A 20099-nucleotide genomic window follows, 5' to 3' on the forward strand; every position below is an offset into this window, starting at 1 on the left:
TTTAAACTTAATAATGTTATTTACAGTGGTTTGAGACAGGGTTATGAGAGAGAGAAACACGTTATGCACAATAGTATGTTCATAAACTTTATCGGCCAAGGCGTGATGCTGTGGATAAGCATAATGCACTATGGCAGAACACCGCTTAATATTTTTAATGAGGTAGCACTACATTCCAGCGGTACTACAGATAGGTACAGAATTTCTGCTTACGAACGACATTTCGAGGTCCCACAAAAGAGCTGAGCTTAAGGACACATATAGAGTTAATATAGAGTTAAGATATATAGAGTTATATAGAGTTAAGATATTGTCCGTGTGCAATGACCTGAGTACTTCCCAGATCTCAATCAGATTGAGCCCGCCTGGGATACCATTGGCCCGCGTATTTTACAAGGTGCACGCCCGTCCAGAACTGTATTAGAGTCGAAAACCTGTTATGGAACTATATTCCCCATCAATGACATCCCGATACTTTAATGAACAGCATAAATAACAGATGCGAAACATGCATTAGTTTTCGAAGTATTCATGCATCTTACTGAGATATTCATACATGTTTCATTCTGCTATGAAGACCCATTTTTTACTGTTTGGAAATCGTCTAAAGAGCGTATTTTTTATATTTAATTTTATTATTTTTCGATGTGACAATATTTGAACCATTTTACATTATAACAAATGCACATTGCCTCAACTGAATATGAACTTAGTTTTAATTCTTCAAATAATGTCTATAATTACTTATTCTGAAAAATGTAACTGTTCCTTTGCAATTGTTAAGCAGTGAATATACATACGGTTTTACAAGATGTCTCTAGAGTTCAGTGGTAGATTCGCCCAGTATTTACTGTATTTTGTGTCCTATGAATAAAGATTTTCCTTTTGAACCAATTTAGTTCCTAAATCAATCTGTTAATCGGTAGATTTTAAATTTATATTCTTCATATATAATTAAAAACTCTTCAGTTTCCAACTTTCGTAATTTTCTTGTAATTTTTAGTTTATATAAAATATATCTAATATTAAAGATTAATATCTTTTAAAATTTTAAGGCTGACTATACGACCTAAATAATGCCCTGAAGTCGCAAGTACATTTAATTTATGGATTAAAGATAGTAACAATGCATATGTTACCTGCAAAGTATGAAACGCCAGCATTGTATAGAATGCCTAGGCATTGTATAGAATGCCAAATGCTATTTAAGCAAAGTATGAAATAAGCGTCCTGATGAGGTTATTATGTAAATGATGTGCATGTTACTGTGAATGACCGAAATCGGTGTTTGTTGACTTTCACCGGTAAATGTTGCCAATCGCATAGTCACTTTGGTGAATGTCCGAAATATTTATTTCGTTCGATTTGATATGAATTAATTTGTGGAGATAATTACATTTATTCGATATTGTAATACTTACTGATGATAGATCAGAAGAAACACCAGAGTTTGGAGTATCGGGCAAATATATACCGGGCAATGGCATTTGACCTTAAAAACGTATCAGTGTAGGGTATACCGGGCAAATGTATACCGGGCAGTGGCACTGAACCTTAAAAAACATCAGCGTAGGATATACAAGGCAAATGTACCTGTATACCGGGCAGTGGCACTTAACTAGACCTAGTATATATTTCGGACATTTACCAAACATCTAGTCATACTAGGTCTAGTTAAGTTCCATTACCCGGTATACATTTGCCCGGTATACCCTACACTTATGATTTTTAAGGTCAAGTGTCATTGCCCGGTATACCCTACAGTGATGTTTTTTAAAGGTCAATTCTCAAAAATTCTCAATTGAAGTTTATCTTTAACATAATTAAATGCAAAAAATGCAATAATTGTTTTACGGGAAATTGTTTGCAGATTAAGGAGCAAAAATAGATACTCAAACCAACGGTTCTTTTTTTGTAAATTTTAAAATAGAATGCGCATTTATTTTACACAACACCCACAAAACAAAAATAAATTTAAATACCAGTAACGGGTAAGTAAAAACCTTGAATACTAGCAAAAACTATTCTCAACAAAACCCAATTCATTCTACGACGTTCCAAACAATTGTTTGTTTGTTTTTTCGTTTTATCTTTTCCTAATCTCGTCATATGTTTTATTTTTAATTCCCGCTTGTCTTAGCTAGATTTAATATTTCCTGCTTGTCCAATAAAATAGAAAAAAATGTATACAATCTGTAACCAAGAAAATATTATTACTTTGGCCATTACGTTGAATGCCATAAGCAGAAAATACCGATACCTTTTCATTCCATCAGCTCCAGATGCTCGACGAGAGAAATAGTTAATTGGATACAATGAAATAACCTATTGAACGTTAAAGCTAGTAAGTGAAATATCGTATGTAATTCGCATTGTGATGAAGATTTGTTTTTGAATAAAAAAAATTTAATTATTGTAGAAGGACTGATCAGTGATTTTTATTGCTTCGTCAATTATGATATTGATAACGTCAAGAGCAGAAAGCGATACCATGAAAGAGACATAAGATCTCCACGATCTGTAAGATCAAAGTTTTGTTTTTAAGTGTTGGTAGCAAATAACCACCACTCATCACAGAATTATATTATATATAGGGAAGAGTCGGACAAAATGGGATACGTTACCTAGGGACCAGACTATTGCAGCTATCTAGCGGAGGACGACAGAAACTTGTTTTTCGACCGTGATTATATTATTCTCCGTGTGTCCCGCCTAGAGATCACTAGTTGATAAAAAGTTGTAGGTGTCAGAACTTTTTTACTCTGTTTTCTTTGCCACCATTTTCTACATTTACGTGAGTTGTTTTTAACCTTGTACTGCCTACATATATGGGATTACAATTCCGGGGAGTATTACATTTGATGAAGCATTTATTAACGTGTATTTATTATTCTCGGGTGTAGTCTATCTAATTTTCCTTTGACGTTTAGGCAGCAGCCACGTCTGTTTTGAAAAGTGTCGGAGTTTGACAAAACGGGACACTTATCAGTTGTATAAAACGGGATAAAGTTTTTTATGTCCCGTTTTTTCCACCCATTTGTTTGTTGGCCTATTACTTCTACTATATTGAAATTATAGTTACTATTTTATTATAATTGTTACTTCGATTATATTATTATTACTATATTGAAAGAAAGGTAAAAAAGACTCACAAATACATTGACCCCTGAATTGGCAGCAGTGAAGAAGTTGAACAGACATGAGACAGTATTCAATTCTGAACAAGAAAAAGCGCATGAACATGTATTGGCTCTAGAAGAGAGATTATTTGGTGTAACTCTAACGGACATACGAATGATAACATTTGAGTTAGCTGAGAGACACAATATTAAACATAATTATAGTACAAGAAAAAAATGGCTGGAAAGTGTTAATTGTATTCATTTCATGGCAGGCATAAAAAACTTAGCCTCCGAAATCCAGAACCAACGAGTATCGCCCGAGAAAAAGGTTTTAATCGCACTGCAGTTAAGCAGTTTTTTGAATTTTTGAATTCTCTTTTAAGTAAACATGGAATTACTCCGAATGATATTTATAATGTTGATGAAACAGGAATTCTAACAATGCCAAAGAAGCTTTCAAAAGTGCTGTGTTTACGATTCAAAAAGCAAGTAGGTAGCTTTTCTTCAGTCGAACGAGGAGTTTTGGTTTCTGTTGAAACATGCATCAGTGCAGCTGGGGTATTCGTCCCTCCAATGTTTGTATTTCTTCGAGTGAAGGAAAACCCAAGACTCATGGGTGATGCCTTCCCAGGATCGTTTTCAGTGTATCACATGACTGGCTGAATCACTAAGGAGACCTTCATTGTTTGCTTTTAAAGGTTCGTAGAATTTCCAACCCTAGGCATAAGAAGACAGTGCTGTTGCTGCTTGATGGACACAATAGTCACACCAAAAGTTTGGAACTTGTAAATTTGGCAAGAGAAAATAATGTAATTATCCTAACCTTCTCCCCACATACAACTCATCGCCTTCAGCACCTGGATGTCATTTCATGGCTCCACTGAACACGTATTATGAACAAGAAATTCGAAAGTGGCTGTTCAACCATCCAGGTAAGTGCGTTACAATTTACGAGGTTGTAAAACTGTTCAACGCAGCCTACTCAAGAGCAGCTGTTTCAGAAACTATCGTTAAAGGGTTTAGCAAAACTGGCATAAGTCCTTTCAATCCTGACATCTTCCCAGGTCACTTGTTTGCACCCTCTGTCACCACTGATCACCCAACGTGCAGCAAGAACCTCCAGGCGTTGGACACCAGACTGATGCGAGCAAAGACCAAGAGCAACCTTCAACTTCTTCGAGGGACATCGTGGGAGTAGACCAATCTGCAACATCCTCAGGGGGGAAAGGATTAAAACTCTCTTGTTATCGACCTATACCATAACCTACTGTAGGTGGGTATGCCTATACCCTTTTCCATCTCTCCAAAGTTTCCATCTTTACCTGTACCTCAAGTAAAAGGACCTCTCTCAGGAAAAAATGGCTGATAAGAGAAAGAAGAAAACTGTTGTAACAACATCATCTCCATATAAAAGTGAATTATAAATGGAAGAAAAAGAAAGGTTGATTAAACTACAAGAAAGAACCAAGAAAATTGAAGAAAGTACTGCTAAGATATCCCTCTTAAGGGCACCAGACACATCTCGACAGTGAAAATTACAGAATAAGCGGTCATGTTTGAAAACTCATAAAATCTTTAAAAGCATATAGCATCACAATTTTTGCGTATTTAATTATAAAACAACAGTCTATATAAAAATGTTAGAAGCAATAAAATCCCATAAATACAATTTTTAGAAATTTTGCTTTACAGTTTTCTGTCAGTTAATTATGTTTTTTCAGTTAGCTTTACACAGAAAATTAAACATTCTGAACTCAGTCCCGTTTTGTCCAACCCAGGTTTGTTAAAATGAGATATGTAAGAGTTTGGAAGAAAATAATTTTTTTTTCTATTTCACAGTCACTAAAATTAGTTTAAAATAAGTTTTTTCTGTGCTTCAATAAGTGATGTAGCTGTAAAAAAAATAATGCGTGGTTCTCTTTAACAGATTTACCGTAGTAAATAAAAACAATAATGGTATTCCGTTTTGTCCAACTCTCCCCTACATAATCGCAAAGAGAAAATTTGAAATTTTCATACAGACCCGTGAACAAATCAAAAACTCTCAACAGTTCATTTGCTTGTTTATTGAAATCCATGACTCTTAATATTGTTATCCGGGTGCAGATGATGTTGTAGAAGAAAAGACTATTACTAAGAGAAGATGAGAAGATTTATATTTGTAGAAGAGATTCTATGTTGGTGTATTACTAATAGTCCATATATTATTTCAGTGTGATGTAGGCTAGCAATTATGTAGAAAAAATCATAAATTGCTTAGTTAAGAATCAAATCATAAATAAAAATGTTTTATTTATGAAATTTATGTGGGGCTCAAAGTAAAGATTAATCTCACTTTTTAATATAATCAGTATCAAATTATAAAACTTGAAAAATGATCCGGATAGTGTGACTGTAGGGTTAAATCTTGTAAGACACCTCCGTCCACCAAGAAATCAAAAATGCGACTGTCATGTGTAAAATTATACCAAAAGGTCTACGATTCTTTTTCATTTTGTTCAGAAAATAATATAAAGGTGAGTCGTTGCAATCCTCCTTTTATAGAAGCTTCCTTGGAAGTTAGTTGATTTTCTCGAGCCTATTCCTTTCTTCCATGGTGGCTCAGGGCATAGGGTGCTCACCTTCCAATGAGAGAAACCGGGTTCGAAACCTAGCAATGGCTGGTCAATAGGCATTTCGCACCAGGATCGCGCAGATATCAGTACTGATGTAAAAATATCCTCAGTGGTAGATGAATCATGAGTTAGAGGTCTCCTAGCCATCTGGCTAACTTTAGGAGGTTTTCGTAATTTTCTTGTAAGTGTAACGTAAATGTGGGATAGTTCCATCAAAAATTCGTCCGAAAAGTAAATATTCCCCAATACTTGATCCAGGACATCTCTTGTCTTCTAGATTTGGTTTAAAGTCACAAGGCTATGGAGTTGAACATTAGTAGTCATAAATCCACAAGGCTATGGAATTGAACATTAGTAGTCAAATTAGTAGTCATAGATCGCACAGATATCAGTACTGATGTAAAAATATCCTCAGTGGTAGATGAATCATGAGTTAGAGGTCTCCTAGCCATCTGGCTAACTTTAGGAGGTTTTCGTAATTTTCTTGTAAGTGTAACGTAAATGTGGGATAGTTCCATCAAAAATTCGCCCGAAAAGTAAATATTTCCCAATACTTGATCCAGGACATCTCTTGTCTTCTATATTTGGTTTAAAGTCACAAGGCTATGGAATTGAACATTAGTAGTCATAAATCCAAAATCGAATCGGCAGTTCAATGACGGTTATAAAATATGAAATAAAATATACTCAAATGTACTCTGTGGAACATTAAAGCTTTTTGAAACTTTCAAATAACCTAACCTTTACGACATGCTACCTGACAATTATTCTTTCCATATTTTTCCGATTGTCAATTTGTCTTTCTTTGGTAAGTTCTAACATATTAGATGCTAAAAATCAACTAGTTGCAATTAATTTAAATTAAATTTTGTTTCGTGTGTTTCGCCTAACACTTTTATGCATTACATGCAAGCAAATTTTATATTTTAGGCTAAAAATGTTTTAGCACTTTGAAAAGTAAAAGGAATCTCTTTTCTCGCTTTTTATAGGTTTCTTTTTATACTTTACATAATTTGTCTGCTTGACGTGATATTTGGTACTATTTCTTAACAATTTCAATTTAGTTTTATAGTTTTTTCTTCGTTATAAGAGTTATAATTTTTTAAGCATAAAAAACTTATAATTTATAGCACGCAACAAAACAATTGTCAAGCTTTTAAGGCCAATGAAAGTAATATAACGGAAAAACATTTAATATACATAGTCTAAAGACACATTCAACATCTAAACACTTATCGTTTATTTTTACTTAAACATTCAAACCTATAAAATTATGTTATGTGTACCTAAAAATTCGCAGAAGCTATCGAACCGAAACAAAACCATGCTATCATTGGACAAAATACTTATAATTTCTTAGGTTATGAATCCTTATTAAATCTACAATTAGCTGGATTAAAAAAAATTATAATTATAATGGCCAAAAATAGGAGAACAGATAATTTAGAACGAAATTTTACCTGCACCAGAACAACAAAATTCCAACATGATGGTTTATTCTTCTTTTTTAATAGTAGAATGAAATTCAGAGCATTTGCGCTATAAAGTAAACTAATTTTGCAAAAAATTGGGATACCCGATTTCACCCCTCTACCCGGTCGCATTCGGCTTTCTCCACTCCCCTAATATTTTTCGTTATCTATATTAAGTTCAAGGAGAAAAAAAATTCTGGTAAAATTTCGTTACAGTACGCTAATGACATTTAAAGTAAAACAAAACAACAGCACAATTCTGGTAAATAAAGCTAAAATGCAAGATCTTTTTACCATTTATTTGAGAATTTTTCATTTCAAATGGTAATGGTTTACCGGAAATTCTGGTTTTCAAAATTATTGTTCTTATTACTACACATTTATTAAAATATGCATTGCTGAAAAATAAATTTTACCAAATAGATGGTTTCTATGCCATGCTCTAAGATATCACGATAAAATTACCAAATTTACTAAATTTTATCAGATATATTTTGTTATATATATGTTTGTATTGTTGATATATTGTCAGATATATATATTTTGTTGTTAATTTTACCAAAATCATCATTTCGGTAAAAATTACCACGTTTTTTGGTGCAACCACAAGCCAAAAATCATAGTCAGTCTTACCTTTTTCTAGTAACTTTGACCTTTTTTTTTGCCTGAGTGCAAAACCCATGGCCATTTTCTATCAAAAATTTTCTATCTAATTAATTCTATTATTCTAATTTTCTATTATTCTAAGGTTAAATAGATAGGAATGTTGGCATTGAAGATCTTATCAAGAAATGGTACTGTTTTATAATATTTATTGCAAACATCATTATGAAATATTCATTTTTTGGCATAAAAATAGTTATTCAATAAAATTATCTGGATTTATTACATATTTACCATTACGTGTAAGGTATTTTATAAACTAATCAGTGAATTTGAAATATATTCGATGATTTACTACAATTATCACATTTAATGATTAGAGTGAATATTCATCGGTAACTAAACGTAAATTCAAATTCTTAAGTGAAATTAATTAAACAGAAGGTAAAAATGAAAACAACCTTAAATACATTAATTCAAATTGGAATAGCGCTCTAGGCAGCTAAAACCAAATTCAAATCATATAAACTAGTAATAATATAAATTTACTCAAAAATAATTTAAATAAAAATTACTCAAAAATAGTTAAATAAAATAAATAAAATTTAAATAAAATTTAAATAAAGTTGTGTGTTTACAGAGCAGCACTTCATCAGGGGACACACTGTCTGCAAACACACAGGAGCCTTTCTGTTGTTAGTGGCAGAGCCAAAACTAACAGTGCCCCGAGGCCCCTAATGAAAATACAAGCATAAAAATAATAATAATTACCACATTAAATAAATATTTACCATAACAACATTCATATAAATTTGCAATATAATCACGTTTACTGAAACAAAAATACTAAACACTTAGAAGACATCAAATGCACCGCCCCCAAAGCACATATAAAACAATTACAGTTAGTAAAAATGAAAAAGAAATTCCTTATATATTCCAAATCAGCTCAAAAAATAATGTGCTGACACCTAGATAAAAATANTCCTTAAGATTAACAGCTCTAAGAAAGAAATTGAAAATAGAATTTTGGCTTTTTATAAAAAAATTGGAACAAAACCAAATAGTTTTAATTTCCCATACTTATTTCCGACCATTAAATTTCATAAAACACCTGTTAAATTTAGATTTGTTACATGCTGCACAGGGTGTTATAATTCTGTTTTTGGTAAACGATTTTTTAAATACTTAAACATTATTTTAAACAAAATTATTTCTAATGATAAACATTTTATCATTAATAACAACCAAGAAGTTATTAAATATTTAAACAACACTCGTGTTAATACAATTCTTACCTGTGATTTTGAAAATCTTTTTACCAGTATTCCTCACAATAATTTAAAAAATATTTGTATTGAAATTTTTGAACATTATTTGATTGATGAAGGTATTGACAAGGAAGACTGGATTAATTTATGCAATGTCAACATTTTTGAGAATTATCTTTTTAACGGTATTAGTTTTTACAGGCAAATTAAGGGTATTTCTATGGGTAATAGTTATTCAAGTGCATTCGCTAATATTTTCCTTCACTTTTATGAACAAAAATTTTTGCAGAATAATTTTTTAAAAGGTTTTAGGTTTATTGATGATTTAATCATCTTCGATTGTAGTGATTTTGATTTGATTAATAATATTTATCCTGAAGAACTGAGTTTAATTAAAACCAATTCACAAGACTCTAGTGCTTATTTTTTAGATCTTGATATAAATATTTCTGATAACAATAATCGCATAGGGGTTTATGATAAAAGGAAGGATTTCAATATTAATGTTATTAACCTTACGTATTTTTATTCCAACCTTTATTATAAAATTTTCAAGAATATTGTATTTGGTCAAATATTGAGATTCAATTTCATTTGTAATAACCGTATTGATTTTTTGACCGCTATTGAGGTATTAAAAAACAGTTTAAAGAAAAATAGATTTCCTTTCAACTTTAATAATTTTGATGTTTTGATAAAGGAAATTTTAAACAAATCATATTAACTTGGCCGATATTGAAGCCCGTCTAAGCAGGCCTAGACGGTGAAATATTTGGTTTTCATCTTTTAATTTTTGGATTTAAATTTATTGGGATTATGTTTTCTTTTTCAAAATATTCTGTTGAGGTTTTTTAGACAAATGGCAGCACTTGGATTCTTTAGCTCTTTGGTTTGTCTATTTTTATCTAGGTGTCAGCACATTATTTTTTGAGCTGATTTGGAACATATAAGGAATTTCTTTTTCATTTTTACTAACTGTAATTGTTTTATATGTGCTTTGGGGGCGGTGCATTTGATGTCTTTTAAGTGTTTAGTATTTTTGTTTCAGTAAAGGTGATTATATTGCAAATTTATATGAATGTTGTTATGGTAAATATTTATTTAATGTGGTAATTATTATTATTTTTATGCTTGTATTTTCATTAGGGGCCTCGGGGCACTGTTAGTTTTGGCTCTGCCACTAACAACAGAAAGGCTCCTGTGTGTTTGCAGACAGTGTGTCCCCTGATGAAGTGCTGCTCTGTAAACACACAACTTTATTTAAATTTTATTTAAATTTTATTTATTTTATTTAACTATTTTTGAGTAATTTTTATTTAAATTATTTTTGAGTAAATTTATATTATTACTAGTTCATCGGTAACTATTCTTAGCCATTCGACTAATCATGTTCACCTTATCATATAAGCACGTATAAAATGTAAATAAATCATAAAGATACCTTTAATGTATATAATAAAGTATATATTTAATGTTCATATTCAATGTTTCTTAAAAATGTGTGATGCAGTTTTCTTAGATACAAGTCTTAAGGGTAATGAATGTATCTATTTTGTGCTTACATGCATATATGATTCATTATTAATGAATGCATACGTACAAAATCAAAATGAAATAAACTTAACAAAAATATGGTTTTCATGTTATTTCATTGAAACTCACATTATATTTTCTCTTCATTATACTTAAAATTAAGTGGTTTAATGCACTTTTTATAAGATATGGTTTCTACTTAAAATAATATCCCATTAAAATAACTTACTCCTGTTAAAATATTAGTGAATTCTTTCATGTTCCTAGAAGAAAATCGTGTCCTGTCCTTCCTTGTTAAATATTAAAAAACCGAATTCGTATTATTATGAAACAATTTAAAAATGGGTGTAACATAATTTCTTAGTCCATAATTTCTATTGTAAAAATTACTATTAAATTCTTGATACCATTTAACACTTAAAGGTTTATATTTTCCGATGAAAATAAAAGTTTTTGGTTTTCATCCCACTACATTTACATTACATGTAACATCCCCATTTGTCTAATATAAGAATATAATTAAAATTTTGGCAGATTGTGGACTTTCTTTTCTTATTCTATTTTGCAATGAAAAAGTAAACAAAATTATTTATTTTGCGTTTTTGAACAAATAATTGCATCGAATATGCAAATGCTGCGATACAGATGTCTATTTATGTATAAGCATTCATTAAATAAAGTATTTTTAAGTTTAAGATTAAATTTATGAGACATTGAAGATAAAAATTCCTTCAACATAGCATTAAAACTAAACTTCCTCTTTTTTCACTTTAACATACTGAATAGTCATTAAATATTCTTGGCATAATAATTTAGCTTGATTAAAAGAGGATGTTTCGCTCTGCCAAACTCTATAGTTTGTTATTTTATTCTTCAATTTAATTTTTGTTTATTTTCAGGACTTTAGAATGGATTGCCAAATTGATAAAAATGAACAATTTGGATACTTCAGTCTTTCCGCTTTTAATTGAAATTTTAAATGACTGAAAAATCTTCTGATGATATTTGTGTCATTTATGAAAAAGGTAACATATCTCAAACAACTGTCAGTGATTGGAATAATAAGTTTTAAAATAAATATTTTGTTCTTAAAAATCTAACTCGTTCATATAGTACAATTGAGTTCAGTGAAAAGCAATTCAATCAATCTTTGCACGAAATTTCATATCAAACAAGCAGCATAGGAGATAAAAAAAAATGGAATAGTTTTAAGAAACATTTAGAATATTAAAAAGAAAAAAAAAGCTGGAATTTAGTTGTCAAAACATGCATTTAAAACTTCTAAGAACTTGCATTGATAAGTTCTTATATTGCAATTTTTTTCAAATATGAAATATTTCAGTCGAAAATTCTTTTTTAAAAGTCCAGTCTTTTCTAGTCCTTATAGTTATTTTCTTTAACAATATCGTATAATAAAATTATTTATAAAATAAATAACAGAAGTTTTATGTACTCTTCAAAATGCATGTGAAAATGTTTTTTAAAAAAATCACAATCTGAGTGACAAATACAAATGAAAGTAAATTTCTTTAGACAAAATTCTCAAAAAGAATTCAAAATGTTCTCGGTATTTTGTAACAATTCTAGACATCGCGTTTCTTTTTTCTGTGATATCAAATTTTATACTAAACCAACTGAGTATTTCAGATCGCAATCCAAGTGGTAGATTTTGAATTATTGTTCGAGAAAGATGTCAACATAAATATTTGGACCTTAATGTTATTTGAGTAGATATGTCCACAGTCTTAATATTTTGTACCTTATGGTTTTGTTTCAAGTTTTCATTTAATTATATTAACTGTTAATATTAACTGTTTACAGACCAATGTTCAAAAAATAGACCATGGACTTTGAGTTTCAATTTTTGAGCAATTAAACATACTTTTAAAATTGAATTTAAGTAAATTTTTAGTTTCATTTGGTTCTGTTTCAATAATTATTTATTTTTGATGAATTTTAGAAATTTCATATAATTTGTAATTTTTTTCCTGCTTGTAATACAATCTACCGTAAATGCGACTACAATACTTACAAGCTTTTAAAAGGATAATATAACCCTCTGTTAGGCATTAAGTTAATTTTATCTTAAAATTTAGAAGCAAGATATTAGTTTAAAACCAGATGTTACATTTTCAAAACATTGACGTTTCATTGTTTCTATTTTTAAATTTCAAGTTATCCATTGAGTTATTCTTAAACTATATTTAATATCGCACTCACTAATGAACAAGGGACTAAAGCACTGAATCCAATTTTTTCTTTTTTTTTGTCGTATGCCTGTTTAGGCAATGGGGGTGCGACTGTTCTTGTTTTATAGTGGCGCCATCTATGGCCAGGAATTTGACCTCTGTCACGCCATTCACACAACCACAACCCGTTTATAGGGCGGGTCACATTCACACACAAAGGAGAAATGACATAGAACACACAGAGAGAGAAAGAAACATCCATACCTTGCCCGGGATTCGAACGCCCCCTACCCCCTACATAGGCCGGTCGGCTCTGAATCCAATGACCATATTAATGCAAAAGAAATGCAGAAGGGACGTCACGAGTATAAAATGTATTCTACATTTTCTCTCCCAGCGAACATCATCCCGGTTGGCAACGGACTTTTTTTTTCCTGAACTTTAACTACAACTTAAAGTGGATTGCGAAATCTCTCCAGGAACCAAGTAACCGGGAGGGCAGAGAGGGCTCAAGCCCCCTCACATTTTATAAATAAAAGAATACAGCCCTTTTTGATAAATAAAATTTTTCGCCCACTATTTGTGTAATTAAATTTACAATAAACAAATAGATAATTTTTTTTATGTTTAAAAACAAAATTGAAATAGAGACTTTCTAAAAAAATAACTCCATTTCAAGCAAGTTTTAACGTTTCCTTGCTGAAAAGTTTTACTAAACCATCCCCACTCATCTTTCCGCAGAGGAAATAAGCGTCCCTATTGTTGACCGATGGGAAAACTCTTGGTTTCAAATGTTCCAGCGAACATAATTTGAAAAAATTGAAACAGTATAAAAAAATCGTTAAATAATAGGTAAACAATTTACAGGTAAACTTCGAACATTTAGACATACAACAGACGTAGAATGGAATATAAAGCTCTAAGTTATTTTAATCTATGTTTTCAGTATCAATTAAAACTCCTTGATAATCAGATACTAGCTGAAAAATGTCTAGGTTTTCCAAATCTGTTTCAGAAAATGCTTTCAACAAGAACCTGAATCTTTAAACACCTTTTAGGAATGGTGACCAAAATTTGTAAATGAGACCAATAAGAAAAGAGCACATTTTTCTTTAATCCACCAGGTAAAAAAAATTATCATGGAGGTGAAAATGAATTACAAGAATCAGAAAGGAAAAACTATAATTTGCAAAAGTCTGTTCAATGCGATTTTATTTTATTTTACAACCACCGTTGGTCGTAGACGCAATTTTGGGTTTAAGACTACTCTGAGACCTTGTAATTCAAATAAAGAGGAACTGATTCATGCTAAAATGGGACATAGGAAAAAAAACAGAAGAGAACTCACCAATCTTCAATCGAAAATTAAATTTTGTGAACCACATCTTAATACTCGTATCTCACAGACAACACTTATCAATTTTGAAATTAAATCGTACTTTATTAAATTTCACATCATTGTGGGATTGTTCAATTACAAGAATCGATGAGAAAAATTTTTTAAAAAAATGCACCCCATGTACAACGTGATACTGGCATCTTGAATTTTTTTGCTGTCAACCCCATGACTGTACCTTCCTCGCAACTTCGGCAAAAACAATAAAAAAAAAAAATTAAAAATCCTATCCGAAGAAGAAGAGTGACCACGGTCACTGAGTCTCCCTCATCATCTTCAGGGAGAGCAAACAGTCTTCTTTTTTTACTTTTCTAAAACTAGGAGGAAGGTGTGAAAATGGTGTTCACTGGAAAAAAATGCATCACGTTGTACATGGGATTAATTTTTTTTTCATCTTTTCTCATCCATTCTTGTAATTGAACATTCACGTGAAATTTTAATAAGTTATGATTGAAGTTCAAAAGAGATAAGTGTATTTGTGATATACGAGTATTAAGATGTGGTTTACAAAATCTAATTTTTATGAAAGATTCGTGAGTTTTTTTTTCCATTGTCTCATTTTAACATGAGCATCAGAACAGATCATCCTTATCACTTTAACAGATCATCCTTATTTGAATTACAAGGCTTTGGAGTTGAACATTAGTAGTCTTAAACCCAAACTTAGGTTTACAACCAACGATGATTATAAAATAAAATCGATCGTAATAATGGTTATAAAATGATTTTGGAGTTCAAAAGGGATAAGTGTATATTTGTGATATACGAGTATTGAGATATGGTTTACAAAATTTAATATTTATGAAAGATAAGTGAGTTTTTCTTTGTCTATGTCTCATTTTAACATGAATCAGTTCATCCTTATTTAAATTACAAGGCTTAAGGCTTTGGAGTTGAACATTAGTAGCCTTAAACCCAAAATGAGGTTTACGACCAACGATGGCTATAAAATAAAATAAAATCATATTGAACAGATTTTTGCTATTGATAGCTTTCCGTTTCTGATTCCTGTAATTTATTTTTAATTCCGTGATAATTTTTTTACCTTGTGGATTAAAGAAAAAGGTGCCATTTTCTCATTGGTTTCATTTACAAATTTTGCTTACTCTTAGCACCGTTTCTGAAAGATGTTTAACGATACAAGCAGTTGTTAGTAACTTTTTCTGATTCAGATTTGGAAAATTCAGATATTTTTCAGCTAATACCTGATAATCCAGGAGATTTAATTAATATTGAAAACATAGGTGATAGGGATTGGTATATCGCTGGTAGGGATTGGGGAGCAGATGCAACTACTCTTAGGACTTCCTACCAGGCTCTTGTTAGACCAATTCTAGAATATGGCTATCCTGTCTACTGCTGTGCTTCTCAATCTAACTTAAACAAATTGGAAAAGGTTCAACTGAGTGCCGCTCGCATCATCACTGGACTGAAACGTAGCTGCCCTTCAGAGATCGTTCTTTACGAAGCTGATCTGCAACCTCTTAACTTCAGAAGGCAAGCTAATTTAGTGAAATATTACAATAAACTTTCCAGTTTAGACCAAGGCAATTTAACTACTATTTTCCTAAATAATTGGACCTGCAATCAAAGGCTAAAGAAATACAGTCCTTTTAGTCATGTTAAATCACAACTGTTAATCGCTGAAAATATTGAACCTCTTTATCTTCATAGCAATCTTAATACTTGCTTGGATCTTTCCAATGTTAGTTTCCATGAAAGCCTCCCTACCATGCTTGATAAGAAAGACTGTGTGCCTGACTTCCTCAGACAATTGTCCCTGGAAATCATCAATAAAATCCCTCCAAACGACATCGAAATATTCTCTGATGGCAGTAAAATGGATAGACAGACTGGCAGTGGAGTATTTATTGAAACACCTCGAGAGAACTACACTCTTCATCAACGAAACCCCGATTTTTGCTCCGTCTTTCGAAGCGAACTAATTGCAATCGACAGGGGACAAGAGAAAATCTTGAGTGAAGGGCACCTTGGAAATACTTGGATACTATCTGACAGCCGTAGTTCAATTCAACACCTCAAAAATTGGGCCCTTATTTGAGATAAAACCAGTTTTTCGATCTTGCAAAAAGTAAAGCTCATTTCCCAGCTGCATGAGGTCCACTTTCAATAGATCCCGTTCCACGTCGATATACACGGCAAGGAGTTGGCTGACACTCTCGCAAAGAAGGGACTAGACCACCCAGTCCCCTCCACCTCAGAGCTTACATGCCTTGAACTTTTCGCAAGGCAAAAGGCCCAGAACAAATAAAAGTGGCTGCTTCCACCTACTCACTACTGGTATAAAGCAAAAAGACCAGGACTCTCTCTATCTCTTCCTGGTGACAGGCAAACCAACACTTGCTTATCCCGATTGGCCAGTGGATACCTGAAAAGTCTCACATTTTCTGCTAATCAAAAGATCTTACCTCTTTGCCCTAAATGCCAACAAAACCAGGCATCACCTGAGCACATCTTGAACTGTTTAGGACTGGACTGGAACGACATTCATTCCTCTCCCATTCTGGTTTCGGATTTTCTTAGCGTCAACGGATTTATTGATCTGGTCTGACCCCGTCAGACCAGATGGGAATTAGCAACAACAACAACATAGGTGAAAATATCTTTTATTCAATTCTACGTCTGTAGAATTTGTTTTTAAAACTATTATTGGAGTAGACGATGTGCAAAATGAAATCCTTGAATCAAGTGCAAATAAAAAATTGAAAAAGTGAAATTTCTATTATGAAATAGAATAAGAAAGTGAAATTTGTTGAGCTAACTGAATTCAAAAACCCGGAAGCAATTTTTTTTTTAAATATCATAAACATATGAATTCTGCTTCTCTTGACGTATTTAAAAAAAAAACTATTTCTGGAGAATATATGGAATATCTCATGAATATGTAATATTTTTAAGCTTTAGGAAAATCTTTAACTATTAATGTATTTTCTGAAATGTTATTTTATATTTTCATGGACTTTCAACTGGATTTTCTTCCGTTCGAAGATAATTACCGGGTCACATCTAAAGTTATCTTGATCAGAACCGTACAAAAACGTAAGCTATCTTTGAGGTTTATATGAGGTTGTTTTTAAGTGTCAAGGTTTTTTTGCGGTTTATTCGAGGTTGATTTTAAAAATAACCTTAAAAGATCAACTTACCAAGGTGTATCAAATTGCTTTATTCATACTTGTGGTGTTCCTGAGGAACTCCTTCGTTATAATTGCACTTATTCAGTATTGATTGTTTTCCTAATTAAATCGTAAGCAAACCATGCATTTCTTCTACTGTTCTGTTTAATTTAATATTTACCGATTTTTTTTTTGAGACACCAAGCAAAATAATTATATACATTGATTTAACTTTATGCGAATAATGTGAACGATTTGAATGGTCTTATTTTTTATAGCCATACATTTTTTTTTTCTAAAATGTCACAAAAAAACTAATATTGTAACCCAATATTAGTTTTTAAAAAAAAATTCAATGTTTTTAAATTAAAAAGGTAAGTTCAAAATTGTATAAAATATTAACTAAATTATTTTTGTTTGCATTCTTTTAAAGTGCACGTTAAAATTTTAGCCAATTTAATTTAAAAAAAACTTGCTTCGAAGGAAAGGTAAGATGCCGAGAATAGCTTGAATAGCTTTTTTTTACATGTAACTCTGAAACCACAAAATGCTTCTGTGAAAAATTCGCGTGCCTCTTCGGAAATATTCAGACTCTTAAGATATTCAGGCTCCGATATTCAGATAATCAAACCCCTTCGGAATTATTTCCTTCTCTTCTGTACCACAAGAGATTGGGCTGACCTGGTGTGTTGTCTGGCTGACCCTCTTACCCTGATACTCCTGTTGTCGAAATCTTAGAAAAACGATTCAATATTACTGAATGACACCAAAGCACATTTCCCAATAATTATGTACCAGAGCCACGATGGCTCGGGAGATAGAGCGTTCACCTTCCAATGAGGTGAACCGGGTTCGAATCCCTGCAATGACTGGTCGATATGATTCCGTCTCCGACATGCACCAACCACCATGCTGCCGTAAAATATCCTCAGTGTCATACGGATCATGGGTTAGAGTCCCTTTGCCGTCAGGTTAACCGTGGGAGGTTCTCGTTTTCTTACTCTCCATGTAACGCTAATGCGGGTTAGTTCCATCAAAAGTCCTTCACGAAGACAGATTTTTCTCAATACTTGATGCAGGAGTTCCCTTATCTTCTGGATTGGGTTCAAAATAACAAGGCTACGGAGTTGAACATTAGTAGTCGTAAATCCAAAAAATTGGGTTTGCTTCTCAACGATGGCTATAAAAATAACTGTAATAATAATAATTTTGTACAAATGAGGACAATCGGATTCGAATCCCAACATTAGCTAGTCGATGCGAATCCGAATCCGGCTTGCACCTACGATAATACTAGCGTGAAATATACTCAGTGGTAGACGGATTATGGGTTAGAGTCCATCCTTTGCCATCAGGTTAACCATGGAAGGTACTCGTGGTCTTCTTTTGCATGCATAGCAAATGCGGTTTAGTTCCCTCAAAGAGTTCTCCACGAAGGCAAAATTTTTAACAATACGTGATCCAGGAGTTCCCTTATACTCTGGATTGGGTTCAAAATTACAAGGATGCTGAGTTGAAAATTGGTAGTCGCAAACTGAAAAATTCGGTCAGCTGTTCAACGATGGTTACAAATTGAAATAATTATGTAACAATATACATTTAATAATTTTTAACTGCTAGTATTTTTTTTATATTTTATTCCCCTTAATGATACTATATTTCAAGCTTCTACAATTACTTATCTTTCTAAATTCAACAAAAAGTAAAAATTATTTCATCATTCTCGTTAAATACGATCCATTCTAAATAGATTCCATTGTATTCAAGTAGCTAGTCAATTATCGAATTTACATTCATAATAAATACCAAGCTAATTTTTCATGATTAAAAATAGCATTATAAATGTTTTAAAGGAAATAAATAATTTAAATTCCACATTTATTTCGTAGTTATTTATGTATAAAAATATCCACTTAAAAATAACTGAATATATCTATTTGAAATAACACTCAACGGAACGGTAAATTTTATAAAGAAAAGGAATATAATATATTAGATGTTTTGGAAAAATATCTTTATACAATATTTTTGTTTGAAGTTATACCAAAACCTCCCCGTTCACCTTGTTTTTTGAAAACAACTATTTATAACAATATAAAAACTCTCTATATATATCAAAACTCCATAAAACTGACTGAATCAGAAGATTTGAAAAAAAGTAAGAAATTCGACCGTATTTTGTCTCGAGACAGATTTGAATAAAATAGTTCAGTTTCGTGTTCTCTTTGAAATGTTAACTGAAAATATTTACTGAAAATAGTTCATCGAACGTTACTCTTCGATACCATGCTATTCAAAAAGTCAGAAAATGTTTGCATGAAATGAAAAGCATTTCCTCAAAAAGTTGAAGAAGCACTAGAGCTAAGATTGCTTCTCAAACAAGTATATTAAAAACTCATGCATAGGTTTTATTACACCGAAGGACTGAAAAAGAAGTATTAGTTCACCAAAACAGCACAAAAAGTCAAAATAAAACCTTAGAAAAGGTAATTTAAAAATGTTTAAGAACGGTAGAACAATGAAATATATGAATGAATACCGCCTTTAATGGTAGGAGCATAAAATTTGGTACACATCTATCACATTAATGAAGCTTTAATTTTGATAGAAATCCATCTTAAATTTACTCTATAACAATAATAGTAATTGTTCAAATAGGTAAGCACAGAAAGTTTTTGATGAGCAATTTTTAAATGTTTTATGGTCGGTTTTGAATAATATCTAGAAATAACTAAATTTGATATTTTGTGCATGCAGTTTCCTA

General features: G+C 31.6%; 1 protein-coding gene across 1 annotated transcript; it reads left to right on the plus strand.

The window, feature by feature from the left end:
• Window positions 1–4015: 4015 nt before the first annotated feature.
• On the plus strand, window positions 4016–16263 carry LOC122269875 (uncharacterized). Its single transcript, XM_043045001.1, has 2 exons — window positions 4016–4054; window positions 15400–16263. Exons 1-2 carry the CDS (start codon window positions 4016–4018, stop codon window positions 16261–16263), a joined length of 903 nt encoding a protein of 300 aa, XP_042900935.1.
• The last annotated feature ends 3836 nt before the right edge of the window (window positions 16264–20099 follow it).

Source organism: Parasteatoda tepidariorum, chromosome 4, assembly GCF_043381705.1.
Source record: "Parasteatoda tepidariorum isolate YZ-2023 chromosome 4, CAS_Ptep_4.0, whole genome shotgun sequence".
Classification (NCBI taxonomy): Eukaryota; Metazoa; Arthropoda; class Arachnida; order Araneae; family Theridiidae; genus Parasteatoda; species Parasteatoda tepidariorum.